General features: G+C 44.8%; 1 protein-coding gene across 1 annotated transcript; it reads right to left on the bottom strand.

The window, feature by feature from the left end:
• Positions 1-1,042: 1,042 nt before the first annotated feature.
• Positions 1,043-8,702, bottom strand: dact1 (dishevelled-binding antagonist of beta-catenin 1). Its single transcript, XM_046309139.1, has 4 exons — positions 7,957-8,702; positions 5,872-6,001; positions 4,405-4,560; positions 1,043-3,455 (listed from the first exon to the last, which is right to left on the bottom strand). Exons 1-4 carry the CDS (start codon positions 8,302-8,304, stop codon positions 1,429-1,431), a joined length of 2,661 nt encoding a protein of 886 aa, XP_046165095.1. The 5' UTR covers positions 8,305-8,702; the 3' UTR covers positions 1,043-1,428.
• Positions 8,703-19,435: the final 10,733 nt, after the last annotated feature.

Genomic DNA, 19,435 nt, shown 5'->3' with positions numbered 1-19,435 from the left:
AGTCACCAGCAAAGCACCCTCACACCTCCATGCTTCATGGAGGGAACCACACATGCAGAGATCATTCATTAACCTAATCTGCGTCTCAAAGACACAGTGGTTGGAAGCAAAAATCTCAAATTGGGAGTCATCAGACCAAAGGACAACAAGTCTCATCTTATTATTAGTGTCCTGTAGTAATGGTTTCTTTGCAGCAATATTGAGCATGAAGGCCTGATTCACGCAGTTTCTTCTGAACAATTGAGGTTGAGATGTGTCTGTTACTTGAACTCTGAAGTATTTATTTTGGCTGCAATTTCTGAGGAACTTATCCTTTGCAGCAGTGTTAACTCTGGGTTTTCCTTTCCTTTGGCGGTCCTCATTAGAGCCAGTTTCATCATAGCAATTAATGGTTTTCGCAACAGCACTTGAAGGTTATTGAAATGTTCTGGATTGAATGACCTTCATGTCTTAAAGTAATGTTGGATTGTTGTTTCTCTTTGCTTATTCAAGCTGTTCTTGCCATAAGGACTTGGTCTTTTACCAAAAATGGCTATCTTCTGTAAACAACCCCTACCTTGTCACAACACATCTGATTGGCTCAAATGCATTAAGAAGGAAAGAAATTCCACAAACTAACAAGGCACACCTGTAAATTTAAATGTTTTCCAGGTGCCTACCTCGTGAAGCTGGTTGAGAGAATGCCAACTGTACAAAGCTGTCAAGGCAAAGGGTGGCTTTTTTACTTTGAAGAAAGTAAAATAACATTTTAATTTGTTTAACACTTCTTTGGTTACTACATGATTCCATATGTGTTATTCCAGTTCATGTCTTCACTATTATTCTACAATGTAGAAAATAGTCAAAATATAAAAACCCTAGAATGAGTAGGTGTGTCTAAACTTCAAAATGGTGCTGTATATCAAAATGTTACCAGCAGTTGTCAGTGATCAGAATATAATATCTATCTAGCCATTAATATTCCTTACAGACACTTAATACTCTGCTTTAAATAATCAGTCAAATAAAGTATCGCGTGTCCAAGAAGTAGCAACCAAATATATTATGTTAGAAATATCTTTAATCCAAAAAGTAAACCAAGAACATTAAAAGCATGTACAGATTTTTGCCATGTACCACAGCAAGGGTAATGTCCATAATAAATACAAAAACCGCTACATACAACAAAATAAAAATGGGGGCTCCTTAGATGATTTTCACCTTGTCCATCGTTTGTCAGAAAGTGCAGGGAGAGGGAGTCTGCTGGACATTTTGTACATATCCTTGTATCCCAATTAAATGTTTCCTTAAACATCTGAGATTGATTTCAGGAAAGACTTTCTGTAAATAAAAAAAATCTGCCTAGGCACTTGATCTTGGGCAGAGAGAGAGTGGCCAATTTGATTGGCTGAGTCACTGCTTCCTGCCTGACACCCTGAAGTCCCTTCCTCATACAGTCGTCATCAGTTTTAGCGAGCCCGCCGATCGGAAGCGGAGGATCTTCTTCTTCAGGTTGTGAGAGGCCTTGATCTTGATGAAGGCTTTAGCCTGGGCAGCGGTTAACTCATGATGCCCAGCGCCCTGCCCTGACAACTGGGGCCAGTTCATCACGCCGCTTTCCTCAGAGTCACTGCTGGTGGTACTCTCCCCCACAAAGTCCACCTCGCTCAGGCTGGACTCGCTGTCCCCGAAGCAGTTGGTGGTGTAGTTGCTCCGCTCATCCTCACTGGTGTCTACAATGGTGGAATGGAAAAGCGAAGCGCACTCTGCGGAGTACTCAGAGTCGCTGCCAGCCACATAGGCATAAGGGCTGGCAAATTTCACGTTGGAGGGTAGGTACGTGGCGGTGGAGACCTGGCCGAGGACCTCCCTCTTCTGTCTGCGGTGGGCTCTCCTAAAGGCCTCATCGTAAGGCACCTCAGTGATGGCCTTCAGCCTTCCTCGGTTGTAGTCATGTCCGCTTGTCCTCTTGTACTTGGGCTTGGCCACCACCACTTCCCTGCCATGGTGACCATGATGCCTGGACACAGTGGACCTGGTTGTGGACACTGTGGCCGTGTGTTTCTCAAGGACCCGGCCCTCAGGGATGGAGGCAGGGACGGTGCGTTTGGCCCTGGTGGACGCCCCCCTCTTGGAGGAGACTTTGTGCACGTGTTGTACCTCCTCAGGCTGACGAGACTTCCTCATCCCTCCAGATCGGTGACCCTTCTCCCTTCCCCCCGTCACCTCGGATAACACAGGCTCAGCGTGTGCGTGAACCCCTCGGTGTTGTTTCAGAGAGGCATTCTTCACCTTGACGATCTTGATGTTCTTGCCCGCCTTGCGGAGCTTGACAGTCTGCCTCTGGGCAGGGATGTACTGGGCACTGACCATGTGACCCTGACCTTCATCCTGGCTCTGGGAGGAAGACCCTAGACTCACCAGCTCCAGCATGGGCCTCTCTTCCTTAGTGGTCTGGGCTGTCTGGACAGAGACCAGGATGCTCTTAGGGCTTTTCTTGGGAGTGCCTGTTTTGGTGCGGTCTCTAGGGAGTGCCTGGGGGGGTTTAGTACTGATTTCCACTGGAACAGCAGGGAAATAAGGATGCTTGCTCTCTTTGGGGGAGGAGTTGGCATTTGGGGTACCCAAGTCTTGATAATCTTTAGACAGAGGACCGGTTGCCGATGGCAGTCCTTTATAGGCTGATGACACAGACCCCTTCTTTTTTACCAGGCTGTTGGTGTGAATGTCACTGCCGTCGATTGTGGCACAGCCGTTCTGAGGTTGGCCCAGAGACTGGGACACCATCACATTTTCTAAGAGGAGTTCCCCTTTGCTCTCCACTGACCACTGTCTCTGTGAGGTGCCTGTTCCTGGATCAGTGTTACTGGCACCACCTGCATGTAAACACATCTGCCAGGCTGGTTTGAGATCAGGAAGTGGAGCAGCAGTCCTTCCTTGCTGCTGCGGGGCAACAGTAGCCTGTCTCACACACAAGCTGCCCTGCCTCAGGATGCTCTTAGAGGGGTCTGTGCTGATGCTCGTCCGCGGCTTATTGGTCCTAATGGGCTGAGCCCTCCTCTGAAGCAGGCTGAATATATAATTGTCCAGTCGTTTGCTGGTAGGCGCATGGGAGGCAGGCCAAGAAATGTTCTGGGGCACCAGATTCGGCGGCTGCTTTAGTTTCTGACAGTCACCGAAGCCCTCGCCTCCGCTGCTCTTTGATAGCCCCCCGTCCTCTTTGAGATGGCCGGCAAGAGACTGGAAGAAGATGGGGCTCTGTACAGCCACGGCATGGAGGGGGCTGGGGTAGCGGTACACGTCGCTGCCGTTCTTGGCGATCAGGTCACAGTGGTACTTAGACTGGATGTCTTGAGTGGTGGAAGAGGCGTCCGTAGAGAGGGAGTAGGGAGTGGGGAGCGGCTTTCTAACAGTCCCCATGATGGTCTGCTGCTCCGCACACTGATTCTCACACTCGGCACAGCTGCCCAGCTCATCTGAAAACCACACAGAAGACAAAGACTAAGAACTACAGTACAACAAAAGAGTACAGAACAACAGATGCGCCACTAGTATCTCATATGGAAACCAGACCGGAAAGAAAAGAGTACGGCCTACAGACACCACTAGTAATTCAAACAACAGAAACCACCAGTTTCCATACCATTTCCTCATTTCAACAATAACGCCACACAGAAGCTTACAGTAGTGTTGAAAGGGTAAGCAAAGCAAAGCATGCAACCTCTCAATATGCTAACGAAGGGGGCAGTTGGTTTAGATGTGTTAATGGTCCTTTTGTTTGAGTCTTATCATAGGCGTGGCTGTTAGTTAGAGCCAAGCCATCTGCCTTGCCTGGCCGGGAATCTAGCGCAACGGACAGTGTTCTGTATCCCAAATGACACCCTATTTCCCTCATAGTGCGCCTAGGGCTCTGGTCAAATGTAGTGCACTATGTAGGGGAAAGGGTGCCATTTGGTGTTTCCTTCCAGTCTTTTCTCCATCATTCGTTTGAAACTGAATCAAAGTATTTTCACAACAAACCCCACTATTGGTAACAACACAAAGGAAACTATTAGTTGAACTGGGGCCAGCTGGAATGAAGCACTGTAATAAAAGATGACACTTATGTGGATGGTGGGTGTGATGGGGGTCTTTCGGGAAAGAAGGAAAGTATATATACAGCAAAGGACAACAAAATTATTCAGCCCAGCTTGTTGCGCCCAAGATAGACCACGTGACATCAAACATCAGGATTCTGCCCTGCCAAAGGCGTAGCGCTGGGCTGTGCTGTGCTGCAGGGTTTGAGTCAACCCCTTTTTAATTCAGGAACTGAAATTCCTCAATGCTTCTCTATGAGGAAAAACTTGTTTTTTATTTATTTTATTGACTGAATTAAAATGAAATTCACCGCAACCCTTATGGGACTGTGCTGTGAGGGCCTCTCACCTGCAGATTTGAGCCTTCCCTCGGAGGCACACAGTGATGTGTCGAGAGGACTGCAGAAACAGGTGCTGGAGCGACAGCTGGACAAACACTCACTGAACACCGAGTTGGAGGAGTTGGAGAGGGACCCCGAAGCTCCGTCGCTCAGCTCGTAAAAACCTAGAGGGCAGAGAGAAAGAGAGCAGAAAGAAAGAGAGAGCAGAGAGAAACAGAAGGGACATTTTTTAACACGTTAATTTTACACCCCGCAGGGAGGGAGCTGTCATCCAACAATTTATTACATGTCAGGCTGTGGCTATTAAAAGAATTAATGCGGAAAATCTCAAGCACTTAAAACAAGGCTGGTGTAAATAGGGTTGACTAGATTCATGTAACGTTTCTTCTATTTGCAGCGGAGCCAAGCCTACATCCATTCTAATTCTCTGGCATCTATGAAATGAGCTTTGGAAAAGAATGGTTAAATGCTGATTCCATACCAACTGAAAAAAACGTCAGACTGATCTATCTGAAGTTAGTTGTGAACAGGTTGCGGAACAAAATACATTAAAATCCACAAATCGTCAATAATATACTGCACATGGACGGTACAGAATGTTCTGTAGTAAGATTCACTATGTCACACTAGCCAAAGTGACCTCCTACATGAGGAATGTATACAACTAATAACGGGATACAGTACCAGCCACAGCTCACGGACTGAGTGTTACCATATTAGTAGTCTAAACAATGGGTTAGATAAACACTTCTCTATGTGAGTGAGATGGTAGCTCATTTATTAAAAATATACACAACAAAAAAAATGGGTTAACACTTTATTTGGATAGTGTGTAGAGATGGACTATCAGTAACATTTCAAACTAACTATCTACTAACCTTAACCCTAGCTCTAAACCCAACCTTAACCCTAGCTCTAAACCCAACCTTAACCCTAGCTCTAAACCCAACCTTAACCCTAGCTCTAAACCCAACCTTAACCCTAGCTCTAAACCCAACCTTAACCCTAGCTCTAAACCCAACCTTAACCCTAGCTCTAAACCCAACCTTAACCTTAGCTCTAAACCCAACCTTAACCTTAGCTCTAAACCCAACCTTAACCCTAGCTCTAAACCCAACCTTAACCCTAGCTCTAAACCCAACCTTAACCCTAGCTCTAAACCCAACCTTAACCCTAGCTCTAAACCCAACCTTAACAAGCAGTTGCTTATCAACAGATAGATGCTCTACAGTGAATACTACTGGACTATTCAAATAAAGTGTGACCAAAAATGTAGCATTGCCAGTCACTTCTATGTCATGTTCGTGTTTGCTAAGAACCCTGCCTTTGGGGGATTACACATTCTGCAGTATCCTCAATTGCTTAAGTGGAACTGACTCACAATTGACAGATCCTACTGATAATGTCTAGTTTCCACAGGTTAACATTCGGAGGTCGAATCCTTAGAATCCATTCTATTGTAGAACTAGACTAACCCGAGCTTGGGCGGCTGTCTGTCTCCACTTGCTCATGTGATGCCTCCGTGTCCAATCGGAGGTCACTGATCTGCCTGTCCAGCTCCTGCAGCTGATTGATCAAACCAGCATCTCTCTTTCTCAGACAGTTCTGGAGGGAAACACAGACAATAGAGTTAGTTACAGTTGGACAGTGACATTTGGTTCCTATGTAGCTATATCTATTAGCCTGAGTGCCCGTCTATTTGTGCCATCATGCCAACTCCTTGTCATTTTAAACCAAACCTTCCAGGCTACCTGCCGATCCATGACCGAGTTGGCAAGAGCACAGACTGATCTGGGACAAGGGTCTACAGCTCAATCCAATATTGCCATTGACAAGATACAATGAGCGACCTATTTTTGGTTCCATTTCTGATTAAATCCATAGCTTTGCATGTTGGTTACTTAAAATGGGGCTATAGGTCACTGTGCTGCAAGTGTTCCGCGTCTTAGCGAGACTGTGTTGCCCTATCAGAACCCATTAACATCCCAAACTAAATTAGAATCACATCATGGGAGATAAACAACTCCTCCCTCAAACATGCGGGTTATGTGGAACAGCCCGGGTCACATATGACAACCAGATCGTGTGGTGGTTACATTCCGCCATTCTGCTCTCGCGTGTGGTTTGAATTCAAAGACCAACTGCAAATGTCAAACCTGAAGGCTTAGTGACAAGTCAGACCCAATTTAAATGCACTACATTTGTGACAATTAAGTGGCTTGCAGACCAGACATAGGCTACATTACTCCCAAGTACCTTCTAGCCATCTAGGTAGGTCTAGCTATCCCCTGTGCATTATACATATACAGTTATAGTATTTGAGCCATGACTGAGGCCAGTAATACAACACACAGATTCCAGGCTATATCAAGCTGCAGCACTTCCTACAGAGCAGGGCTGTAGCAGACTAGCAGGACATAAAACCAGGCCTGGTGACAAGAGGCAGAGGGTGATTAATGTGCTCCAAACATGCTATGGCTTCAGAGACCATTTCCACACAATGTACCATTTTCAAAAAGCAGAGGCAGGCACAATGGTTGTTTTACTGAATAACACTATCCACATACTGGGTTGACAGGCTGAGTGTGAAATGGTCTGAAATGATAGAATGAGGTTGAAAACAAATATGATTTAATGTAGGCCTTCATTAAATCAAAAGGGGTAAGGAGATGTTATATATACAACAACAACATTCACGACGTTCCCTTACTGCCTAACTGAACCCAGGTGTGTTTGTCTGTTTGTCTGGCCTAATCTCAAACGACCAGCACATAATTACCCGGCATCCTTTAACAGCAACGGGGTGTGGTAGATCTGCTTGTAAAAGTTCATTTCAGTCGCAACATCCATTGTAACTCATCAGTAAATCTCATTCAAGAGCCTGGACCCCCTCACAGTTAGATTTAAATAACACTCATTATTTTCTAATAGCCATCCTGCTATTCCCTCCATTTAATTATCTGGGAACCAACATCTTTTCCTTTAGACGAACAACTAGTGAATCTGCTTGCATTGGGATACGATGACATATCTAATACCGTAATCGTTCATTTATTGTAAATGGTAAATAATGTTCCATTGAACTTTTTCAACATTAGTCTACAATTTGAAACATACTTCTATTGATTTGATCTGTGAGTGAAATAAGGATAGATGTGGTAATGCTATTAAAAGGCCCAAAATGAACTAATAAAACTGCCCGGAAAGTAATCTGGGAATCAAATGTACAGGCCTGTTTTTATTTTAATCTTGTATCATACTAGACATCTACCTCATCCTTCGACAGATTTGCGCCTGTCCTGAGGAAGCACAAACTCAACGTGTCCAACGGTTATTATCAGTAGGCTGGGCGTGCGTCCATGGAGCTGCGACTGGGTCAGAAAATAGACCGCTGGGTGAACAAGTTGGTTCGACTCAAACAAACATTAGTGTGACTGTTTTTGTATTTCACGACATCGTTGGAAATGTAAACCAAAATAGAGGACCCAAATTAATCAAAGATTAATGTTATACAAAACACAGCGGGAGTAAAGAAATGACATTTTATTAAGTCTACATACCAGTTGTTTTCTTAGCAATAAAATGTTTTCTTCTAAAAGTTTTTCCTCCGAGTTCAAGTAATTCTCCTCATGCGTAACGCACATTGGATCTTCTCCTGGTGATATAGAGTCCTCTTGGCGATTCAACACATTTCTGACCAGTAAATCCTGCCGCTGTCGCAAATATTCCAGCTCTCCAAGACCCGCTAGAGTGGCTTCCAATCTCTCCCGAGTTCGCACACGACCCAGCTCTTCCTCTATTATTTCCCTGGAGCGCGTATCGCATTCTCTCCTATCCCGCATCTGTAATGTGTAATCCCTGGAGACCAGCATTTCTGCACCAGCAGCCGTTTGTTTCATTGTATCCATCCAACAAGCGACAATGATTTACAACATATAACTGGCAACAGCGGGCCACATAAATTCACTGTGAAGAGTTTAGAAAATCATGATGTGCATCAAAAACGTTGACCGGTGGACGCACATACCACGGTCTAACCTAACCGACTACTAAATTACTTGTCCATAAATTATGTCTTTTGAAGCAGTTATCCCGATACAAACTGCGTGCGTAAAATCGGTCCTTTTTGTTGTCCAAACAGTATCCGGGCCTCCAAAATAAAACAACAACTCTCAGTGCTTTTCAGTTTGAACAAATCGAAAAAAGTTGCATGGGGAAAACGACAAAGTTTTCGTGTAATGTCAAATAGGGAGTGTGTAGCTATTTCTCTGTCAAGCAGGTCGCAGCGTTCTGAGGATAGTGGTGAGCAGCGTTGGACCACCTCTCTCTTTAGAGACCCATCTACTTTCTCCGTGGTAGCAACATGTCTTAGTGCCTGCCGGTTCTACGTTTCGCCCCTTCTCCCTAATTCAATTCTTCTCTCTTTCTGTGATATATAATAAAACCAAAAATAATAATACCTTGGAGTTTCACACTTGTGATTGTTTTCATCTTTTACAGATAACATGTGCTTATTAAATATAATTCACGTAACAATTGCAAGTAATAACTCCCGCGAGCTGTGATTCTGCTTTGAGCCTTGTAGGCTATTGAACCTAGATTATGCTACATATGAATTATAAATCAATCCGTTACAATAAATGCTAAAACAACTATTTAATAATCAATTTCCCGTTTCCCGTTTGGAAAAGTGTGACACATTATTAGGCTAGGCCTAATGGAAAATCTGATTTGAAATTCAAATGGAATTAAAAGCTAATTGCGTTTTATTAACAATTCACTAGGCAATTACGTTATGTTTATTATGACATACATGGTATGCAAGGGATGTGCCTTTTTTTCAATGAGAATGACGTTGTACTAAAGATGAGGGCGCCCTCCTCTGTTAAGAAACCACAGGGAAGAACAGCTTCTAGGCTATGTCATATAACCCTATCTGTTATTAATATTAATATTACATTTTCTATACATAGATCTATGAATACATACTATTTTCATGAAATGTAAAGGAGAGGGTTTATCAATATGTAACTAGTTTAAAAACACATTTTACTTCACAAGAATGACAGGTGAGTCGTGTTTCAGTAATGGTCGTTGTAGGCCTAATCAGTCCGGCATTAGGTGTATGCAAATAACAATTGACCAGAGAAGCTATAACAACCAGTCAATATAGCCTGTCAGAATATATGATCCCTTTATAAACAACCAACCTTCTTTTATTCCCTTCTTTATCTGAGAGGGGTGCATGAAATGACAACATATAGGATTTCAATGCTAGCCCCTATCACTCTTAGGTGACTATTCATCATCTTTACTAATGTGTGTTTACCCAGGGTTTCAATACCATCCTATCACAAAGGTAAGGGCATCATGTCTGAAGATGTTTTGTGAGCAAATTTTAAAACATACAGTCAAGCCCAGAATATCAATTTAAACAGCACTGTAAAGCAGCTGCTATCCCCACAAACACTTATTTTTCTTTCATTTTCTACATTTGTACATTGCTCATAAGGGTTCCCGGTGCAGGTTGGTCCAAATATAAATCAAACTGTTTAACAAAACATGAAATCACAGAATCTGTTTTCTCTATTTGAAAAGAATGATAATGAAGAAGAAGAAAAGCCCCGATAGAAAGCCCCTCTAGCGGATGCAGTCTCTCTAAATTGGAATCATGATTTGCATAGTTTATGGATTAGCTCAGATGGTTAGGAGCCAGCAGTTCCCATGCAGGCTAATTAAAAACACAGAAACACATCTCTAACCTGTCCCAGTCAGAAGAGCACACACAGTTTCCCTCATAGACAGTTGTGTTTGATATTAGCTGAACTGGTTTTCTGCTTGTGGAGTCAGGACAAACACACACACACACTGTAAAAACAACCTTACAGTAATGTACTGTTAAACCAACGTTTATTTGGAATTTACGGTAATATACTGTACTTTTTTAAACTGACATTAAGTTACCAAAAAAACAACATAATTTTTTTTTTTTTTTACATTGCACACATGCACAAGCTTATATCAAACACAACTGTGGGGGGAGTTTTCAGGGAAACACAAATGTAATCCTTCTCTCTAAACATGACAAGGGATTTAGGAAATTGGATTCATGGATAGCTCTATGAAAAACAGATGTTTGACATAGAAACTTGTGTCCTAAACAAACATCCTCTGGACGACATGTCATCATCCAGCTAGCATTCCAACATGGGACTCAAACAAACACACCAAGCAGCCTGAAGGAGAACGAGAGAGGGAGAGAGAGAGACAAGAAGAAGGGAGAATCAATTCCGAATGGGCAACAATGAACCATACGTTCAGTGTGTGTCTCTAGAGGGGCGGGGTAATACCATTTAAAGAACAGGGGGAAAGACAGCCTGGGGATAAATACAAACACCTTAATGAGATCAGTCAGTGGAGTGGGGCCCTTTGTGCTGCCCTCTCGAATCAAATCCCATTGGCAAACAACTACAACACTAGAACACTCCAGCAGCATGTCAGACTATGTCACTGTCAGCCATATTCACATTTCTTTATTTAACCAGGCAAGTCCGTTAAGAACAAATTCTCATTTACAATGACGTCCTACCGGAGAACAGTGGGTTAACTGCCTTGTTCAGGGGCAGAACGACCGATTTTTACCTTGTCAGCTCGGGGATTCAATCCAGCAACCTTTCGGTTACTGGCCCAATGCTCTAACCACTAGGCAACCTGCCGGGAGTGGTTGGTTTTCCATGCAAATATGTTTTAGTATAGCTCTACTTTAATTAGTACAGTAGCTCCACTTATTATGCAAAACATAGTTCCATTTCCTTAAAGGCCCAGTGCAGTCAACGTTCAGTTTTTCCTGTGTTTTGTATCATATTGTACAACAGTTGATGAAAGTAACACTGTAAAAGTGTGAACATTTTTAGATCAGTGTTAATTCCTGATCGTTTCTGGTTGAAAATACAATCCACACAGTCAGCCTGTGTGCATGGGTGGGAATTTTGGCTTGCCTGATTGGTTAATAGACCAATAACAAAAGAGTTCCAAACCTCTCTGCCAATAACAGCTAGTTTTAAGTTTTCCCTCCCCACTCAGACCCCTCCCAGACAATCCTAGCAAAATCCTTGCTTGACAAATAGTTATTTTTTGCAAAAAATCTATTTTTGACCATTTAAATGGAAAACAATTACAGTAAGGTACCTAATTGTTACACATAAATGATTTTATATTGATATAAAAACGTCTGCATTTGGTCTTTGAGGATTTTGATGATTTGCAGTGCCAGAAGGAATTGGTCTGGGATGTCTGTGCTCCCAGTGCTGTGAAATAAAGCCCGACAGGACCAGAGTTTTAATCCAGCTACTGGTTCTTGCATATATTCATGCCAGGCAAGCAGAACTCTGATGATGATGGGACTGTGGCCCCTCGATGAGAGCATCATTATTATGACTCTGTCAAAATGGCCCTGTCATGCTGGCTCTTTTCAGAAGATGGGCTGTCTGACACAAATGACCTGCTTTCTAAACACGCAGGCATGCATGTACACTCGCACACACACACACACACACACACACACACACACACACACACACACACACACACACACACACACACACACACACACACACACACACACACACACACACACACACACACACACACACACACACACACACACACACACACACACACACAGGTACACACACACACAGGTACACACACACACAGGTACACTCGCACACACAGGTACACACACACACACACATTCTTGTACAGCTAACTTTGTGGGGACACACAATTCAGTCCCATTCAATATCCTAATTTCCCTAACCCTCACTCTTACCATAACCCTAACCTTAACCCAAAGGCCTAACCTTAACCCTAACCCCAAACATAACCCTAGCTCCTAACCCTAATCCTAAAACCAACCCTAGCACCTAACCCTAAACCTAATTCTAACCCTAACTCTAACCTTAACCCTAAACCTCCTAGAAATAGCATTTGACCTTGTGGGGACCAACACAATATCCTCAATTGGTCAAATATTTATTTGTTTACTATTCTTGTGGGGGCTTCTGGTCCCCACAAGAATAGTTAAACACGTTCACACAAAGAGAGAGTGGAGTTTGTGTGTGCGAGTTTCTCCTCCTATAATGCCAGTGATGAATTACCTCATGTATTTTGTAAATCCCATTTAACAACAAAAGGAAGCTATTATGTAGACCTGGCGAGAAAACACAGAATAAATTAATACATCTAAATGCATCAAAGGCTGGCGCTTGAAATTCAGATAGAGTGGTACAAACTGAGCAAAGCACACCACAGTATACTCTGAAGGTTTATTCACAAGAGGATTACCATTACTCTACCCCAGCGGTGACGGCTCTCTTAGAAATCAGATGTCTGCTTACACGCTCTTACAAAAGGGAAATTCTAAAGTCATTCTAATTTAATTTGAATGTTGTGTCCTTTCAGTCAATACGAGATCCTCTCTCCGAATGCTGGTTGGACAAATACTTAGGGTGAGTCAAGGTCATCAAGGCTTTGCCGTGCCTTCTATCCCATACAGTGAGGCACAGAGGGCTCTAAACACACCACCGTTGAATGGAGCGACTGAATAGAGAGCCTTTCTTTGTACAGTAGGCCTATTATTGATTGAGAAATCACACACATACAGTATGACGTACTGTCAAATGTTGATAAGCCAACAAAAAGCATGACCATTTGATAAACAGGACTGATTTTTCAAAAAAAAAGTTGTGTATGTGTGAGAGAGAGAGAGAGAGAGAGAGAGAGAGAGAGAGAGAGAGAGAGAGAGAGAGAGAGAGTAAGAGGGAGGGAGAGAGAGAGCTAGAGGGAGGCAGAGAGAGAGGGAGAGGGCTACAAAAACCCCAATAGAACACTTATCAAGGTAAAGTCCTGATGAATATTTAAAATTCAAGTCTATGTATAAAGCAATTATAAATGGCATTATCTCAGCACAGAAAATTATTTCCTGAGCTTGCGGTCTTCTCATTCATTCATTGTGAATGTTATCATAATTGAACACAGTGTCTAGTTTTCAGTGTGAGGCGTGTGTGTGTGTTTTAGATTGGAAGAAGACTCATTTCCCATTCAGGAGCGAGGAGGCACAAGCTTCCGCGTTAATTAATGACACTTTCACAGGACTACAGCCTGTATTCAGACCTACAGGCCCTCGGGCTATGATCAAGTTCGGTTCACCTTGCTTGGCGGTCGCAGGCAGGCAGTGTTTGGTGTGTGTTTTCCTGCTTGAAATGTCACTCATGCTACAGCTAACAGCTAACACGGGGGCAGTAAGATGTCAGAAAACATTCATAGTGATCAAATCTGACCTGATGTCTGTCAACTAATGTTAATACAACTGAAATATTACAGTGTTAAAATAGCTAAAGTGTTGAAGGTGCTAGGAGAGAAGGAGCGAAAAGAAAGAGAGAGAAATAGTTCAATCATACATTTAACATGACCCCGATCAAATCATCAATTTAACATGACCCCGATCAGATCATCAATTTAACATGACCCCGATCAGATCATCAATTTAACATGACCCCGATCAGATCATCAATTTAACATGACCCCGATCAGATCATACATTTAACATGACCCCGATCAGATCATCAATTTAACATGACCCCGATCAGATCATCAATTTAACATGACCCCGATCAGATCATCAATTTAACATGACCCCGATCAGATCATCAATTTAACATGACCCCGATCAGATCATACATTTAACATGACCCCGATCAGATCATAAACTCCAAATCCTCAGTTGAACACAATGTCCTAGTTAAAACAGCACTGTGGAAGTAGATTTGTGAGTGAGCTAAGCTGCTTGTTGCCAACTGTAGTTAGTTACCATGATTATAAAAATGTGTCCACTCCTACTTCCTCTTACCACACAAACGCTTACTTTTCACAATGGTTCCACTGACTGTATGAATTAACTCTTGTGCCGACAAGCCTTGGATCAAACAAAATGAAACAAAAAGACAGTAAGGTAAACATGCCCATCATAAAGTGTTCCTTTCCAGAAAGCATCGCAATGGCAGCAGGCAGATGGCTCAAGATTGACTGTTGCCACTAGGGGCAACAGTGAGCACTAATCACCATCAAATAGGCTTTGGGTTTTGCTAGGGCATTGTGGATGGATTTAATCCCATGACTCCGGAATCCAAATGTTATGCGTTCAAATGTTATGCGTTCAATGACTCCGGATCTGAAGGTTGCGTGTTCAATTCCAGTGGTAGACAATTGTTTTTTAAGCTTTTTTTGTTGAACCCTATCCTAAACCTTAACCCTTACCTTAACCGTGTGGAATGAATGCCTAAACGTCATGTTTTAACCCTATCAAAAACTTGAACTGTTAACTAAAAAAGTGACAACTTTCGAAATTTGACGTTTGAAGAAACAGAATGATGCTGAGCAGGAGTCAACCCAGAGTGTTAAAGACACTACGAAATTTGACGCTTGGAGCAACTTCAAAATTTGACGTTTGGTGAAGCGTGGATAAACAGAATCTGAAGTCAAATTGGTCAAATCGGAAGAGATCATGTTGATGGCAGACCGCTTATTGTCCTAGAGAGAAAATACTTTCACACACACACATGTATGCACTGTGGTCAGCCAGGCAAGCAGTTCTCCAGCACCTTTTACTCACCGCCTATAAGACTATTCATGGTTAAGTAATGTGTGGTGTGTGTGTGTGTGTGTGTTTGCGTGCTCGTGATGGTGCGTGCTGGAGTGTGTGGGGCCAGGGGGGACTCCTCCAGGCCTCTGTCGTATCATATGGCTCCTCTCAGGCTGAATGCCTTTTAAAGGGTCCTCTGAGTATGTACCATGAGGCTGAGGTAATTGGCATTGTACACAGCACACACGTGTGTTTTACAATCCTTGTGGGGCTCAAACAATTGATTCTGATTCAAAATCCTATTTTACCTAACCCTTAACGTAACCTCAAAACCGTAACTGTTATGCAGGTGAATGAGGACCCAAAAGCGACTTGGCGAAAACAGAGTCTTTATTCCAGTAAAGGAAATATGCAATACTCCTAGACAAATCGGAGCGGTAAACAAAGCATAAAAAACAATTCCACTCGTAATGACGAGGACAGACTGGAGACTCGACCATAAACTGTAGGTTGCCTCGGGAAGGCACTGACCGTAGCAGACTCAGACACCTGCTCACCACGCAGCATCTGAGGGAAACACGACACGACAGGGCGAGACAAAGACACAGCACGGTGAACAATATACAAGGATCCGACAGGACAGAAACGGAAAACAAGGGGAGAAATAGGGACTCTAATCAGAGGAAAAGATAGGGAACAGGTGTGGAAAGACTAAATGATTGATTAGGGGAATAGGAACAGCTGGGAGCAGGAACGGAACGATAGAGAGAAGAGAGAGAGGGAGGAAGAGAGAAAAAAAGGGAATGAACCTAAAAAGACCAGCAGGGGGAAAACGAACAGAAGGGAAAGCAAAATGACAAGACAATATAAGACAAAACATGACAGTACCCCCCCACTCACCGAGCGCCTCCTGGCGCACTCGAGGAGGAATCCTGGCGGCAACGGAGGAAATCATCAATCAGCGAACGGTCCAGCACGTCCCGAGACGGGACCCAACTCCTCTCCTCAGGACCGTAACCCTCCCAATCCACTAAGTATTGGTGACCCCGTCCCCGAGAACGCATGTCCATGATCCTACGTACCTTGTAAATAGGTGCGCTCTCGACAAGGACGGGAGGGGGGGAGGGAAGACGAACAGGGGTGCGAAGAAAGGGCTTGACACAGGAGACATGGAAGACAGGATGGACGCGACGAAGATGTCGCGGAAGAAGCAGTCGCACAGCGACAGGATTGACGACCTGGGAGACACGGAACGGACCAATGAACCGCGGAGTCAACTTACGAGAAGCTGTCGTAAGAGGAAGGTTGCGAGTGGAAAGCCACACTCTCTGGCCGCAACAATACCTAGGACTCTTAATCCTACGTTTATTGGCGGCTCTCACAGTCTGTGCCCTGTAACGGCAAAGTGCAGACCTCACCCTCCTCCAGGTGCGCTCACAACGTTGGACAAACGGAGGGCGGAGGGAACGCTGGACTCGGCAAGCTGGGATGAGAACAGAGGAGGCTGGTAACCCAGACTACTCTGAAACGGAGATAACCCGGTAGCAGACGAAGGAAGCGAGTTGTGAGTGTATTCTGCCCAGGGGAGCTGTTCAAATCAAATCAAATCAAATTTATTTATATAGCCCTTCGTACATCAGCTGATATCTCAAAGTGCTGTACAGAAACCCAGCCTAAAACCCCAAACAGCAAACAATGCAGGTGTAAAAGCACGGTGGCTAGGAAAAACTCCCTAGAAAGGCCAAAACCTAGGAAGAAACCTAGAGAGGAACCGGGCTATGTGGGGTGGCCAGTCCTCTTCTGGCTGTGCCGGGTAGAGATTATAACAGAAAATGACCAAGATGTTCAAATGTTCATAAATGACCAGCATGGTCAAATAATAATAAGGCAGAACAGTTGAAACTGGAGCAGCAGCACAGTCAGGTGGACTGGGGACAGCAAGGAGCCATCATGTCAGGTAGTCCTGGGGCACGGTCCTAGGGCTCAGGTCCTCCGAGAGAGAGAAAGAAAGAGAGAATTAGAGAGAGCATATGTGGGGTGGCCAGTCCTCTTCTGGCTGTGCCGGGTGGAGATTATAACAGAACGTGGCCAAGATGTTCAAATGTTCATAAATGACCAGCATGGTTGAATAATAGTAAGGCAGAACAGTTGAAACTGGAGCAGGAGCATGGCCAGGTGGACTGGGGACAGCAAGGAGTCCTCATGTCAGGTAGTCCTGGGACATGGTCCTAGGGCCCAGGCCAGTTGAAACTGGAGCAGCAGCATGGCCAGGTGGACTGGGGACAGCAAGGAGTCATCATGTCAGGTAGTCCTGGGGCATGGTTCTAGGGCTCAGGTCCTCCGAGAGAGAGAAAGAAGGAGAGAAGGAGAGAATTAGAGAACGCACACTTAGATTTACACAGGACACCGAATAGGACAGGAGAAGTACTCCAGATAAACAAACTGACCCTAGCCCCCGACACATAAACTACTGCAGCATAAATACTGGAGGCTGAGACAGGAGGGGTCAGGAGACACTGTGGCCCCATCCGAGGACACCCCGGACAGGGCCAAACAGGAAGGATATAACCCCACCCACTTTGCCAAAGCACAGCCCCCACACCACTAGAGGGAAATCTACAACCACCAACTTACCATCCTGAGACAAGGCCGAGTATAGCCCACAAAGATCTCCGACACGGTACAACCCAAAGGGGGGAAACCCAGACAGGCCGACCACAACAGTGAATCAACCCACCCAGGTGACGCACCCCCCCAGGGACGGCACGAGAGAGCCCCAGCAAGCCAGTGACTCAGCCCCGTAACAGGGTTAGAGGCAGAGAATCCCAGTGGAAAAAGGGGAACCGGCCAGGCAGAGACAGCAAGGGCGGTTCGTTGCTCCAGAGCCTTTCCGTTCACCTTCCCACTCCTGGGCCAGACTACACTCAATCATATGACCCACTGAAGAGATGAGTCTTCAGTAAAGACTTAAAGGTTGAGACCGAGTTTGCGTCTCTGACATGGGTAGGCAGACCGTTCCATAAAAATGGAGCTCTATAGGAGAAAGCCCTGCCTCCAGCTGTTTGCTTAGAAATTCTAGGGACAATTAGGAGGCTTGCGTCTTGTGACCGTAGCGTACGTATAGGTATGTACGGCAGGACCAAATCAGAGAGGTAGGTAGGAGCAAGCCCATGTAATGCTTTGTAGGTTAGCAGTAAAACCTTGAAATCAGCCCTTGCTTTGACAGGAAGCCAGTGTAGAGAGGCTAGCACTGGAGTAATATGATCAAATTTTTTGGTTCTAGTCAGGATTCTAGCAGCCGTATTCTGTTCTGCCCAAGACGCAGGGTTTCTGAAAGAAAGGCTGCGTAGTATGCGACCAATCGTCTGATTGGCCCTCTCTGCTTGACCGTTAGACTGGGGATGAAACCCGGAAGAGAGACTGACGGACGCACCAATCAAACGACAGAACTCCCTCCAAAACTGTGACGTGAATTGCGGGCCTCTGTCTGAAACAGCGTCTAACGGGAGGCCATGAATTCTGAACACATTCTCGATGATGATTTGTGCCGTCTCCTTAGCGGAAGGAAGTTTAGCGAGGGGAATGAAATGTGCCGCCTTAGAGAACCTATCGACAACCGTAAGAATCACAGTCTTCCCCGCAGACAAAGGCAGACCGGTAATGAAGTCTAGGGCGATGTGAGACCATGGTCGAGAAGGAATGGGAAGCGGTCTGAGACGACCGGCAGGAGGAGAGTTACCTGACTTAGTCTGCGCGCAGTCCGAACAAGCAGCCACGAAACGGCGCATGTCACGCTCCTGAGTAGGCCACCAAAAGCGCTGGCGAATAGAAGCAAGAGTACCTCGAACTCCGGGATGACCAGCTAACTTGGCAGAGTGAGCCCACTGAAGAACAGCCAGACGAGTAGAAACAGGAACGAAAAGAAGGTTACTAGGACAAGCGCGCGGCGACGCAGTGTGCGTGAGTGCTTGCTTAACCTGTCTTTCAATTCCCCAGACTGTCAACCCGACAACACGCCCATAAGGAAGAATCCCCTCGGGATCAGTAGAAGCCACAGAAGAACTAAAAAGACGGGATAAGGCATCAGGCTTGGTGTTCTTACTACCCGGACGGTAAGAAATCACAAACTCGAAACGAGCGAAAAACAACGCCCAACGAGCTTGACGAGCATTAAGTCGTTTGGCAGAACGGATGTACTCAAGGTTCTTATGGTCTGTCCAAACGACAAAGGAACGGTCGCCCCCTCCAACCACTGTCGCCATTCGCCTAGGGCTAAGCGGATGGCGAGCAGTTCGCGGTTACCCACATCATAGTTGCGTTCAGATGGCGACAGGCGATGAGAAAAATAAGCGCAAGGATGAACCTTATCGTCAGACTGGAAGCGCTGGGATAGATTG

This window comes from Oncorhynchus gorbuscha, linkage group LG17 (genome assembly GCF_021184085.1).
Source record: "Oncorhynchus gorbuscha isolate QuinsamMale2020 ecotype Even-year linkage group LG17, OgorEven_v1.0, whole genome shotgun sequence".
Lineage (NCBI taxonomy): Eukaryota > Metazoa > Chordata > Actinopteri > Salmoniformes > Salmonidae > Oncorhynchus > Oncorhynchus gorbuscha.
Note: the sequence above shows the minus strand (reverse complement) of the source record. Positions and strands in the feature narration are given on the sequence as shown.

Excerpts from the sequence above, each read along its gene's own strand:
- dact1 (XM_046309139.1), bottom strand. The coding sequence starts at position 8,304 with ATGGATACAATGAAACAAACGGCTGCTGGTGCAGAAATGCTGGTCTCC. Across the intron at positions 4,561-5,871 it reads AGACAGCCGCCCAAGCTCGG|GTTTTTACGAGCTGAGCGAC; the intron begins GTTAGTCTAGTT and ends TCTGCCCTCTAG. Across the intron at positions 3,456-4,404 it reads GGGAAGGCTCAAATCTGCAG|ATGAGCTGGGCAGCTGTGCC; the intron begins GTGAGAGGCCCT and ends TGTGGTTTTCAG.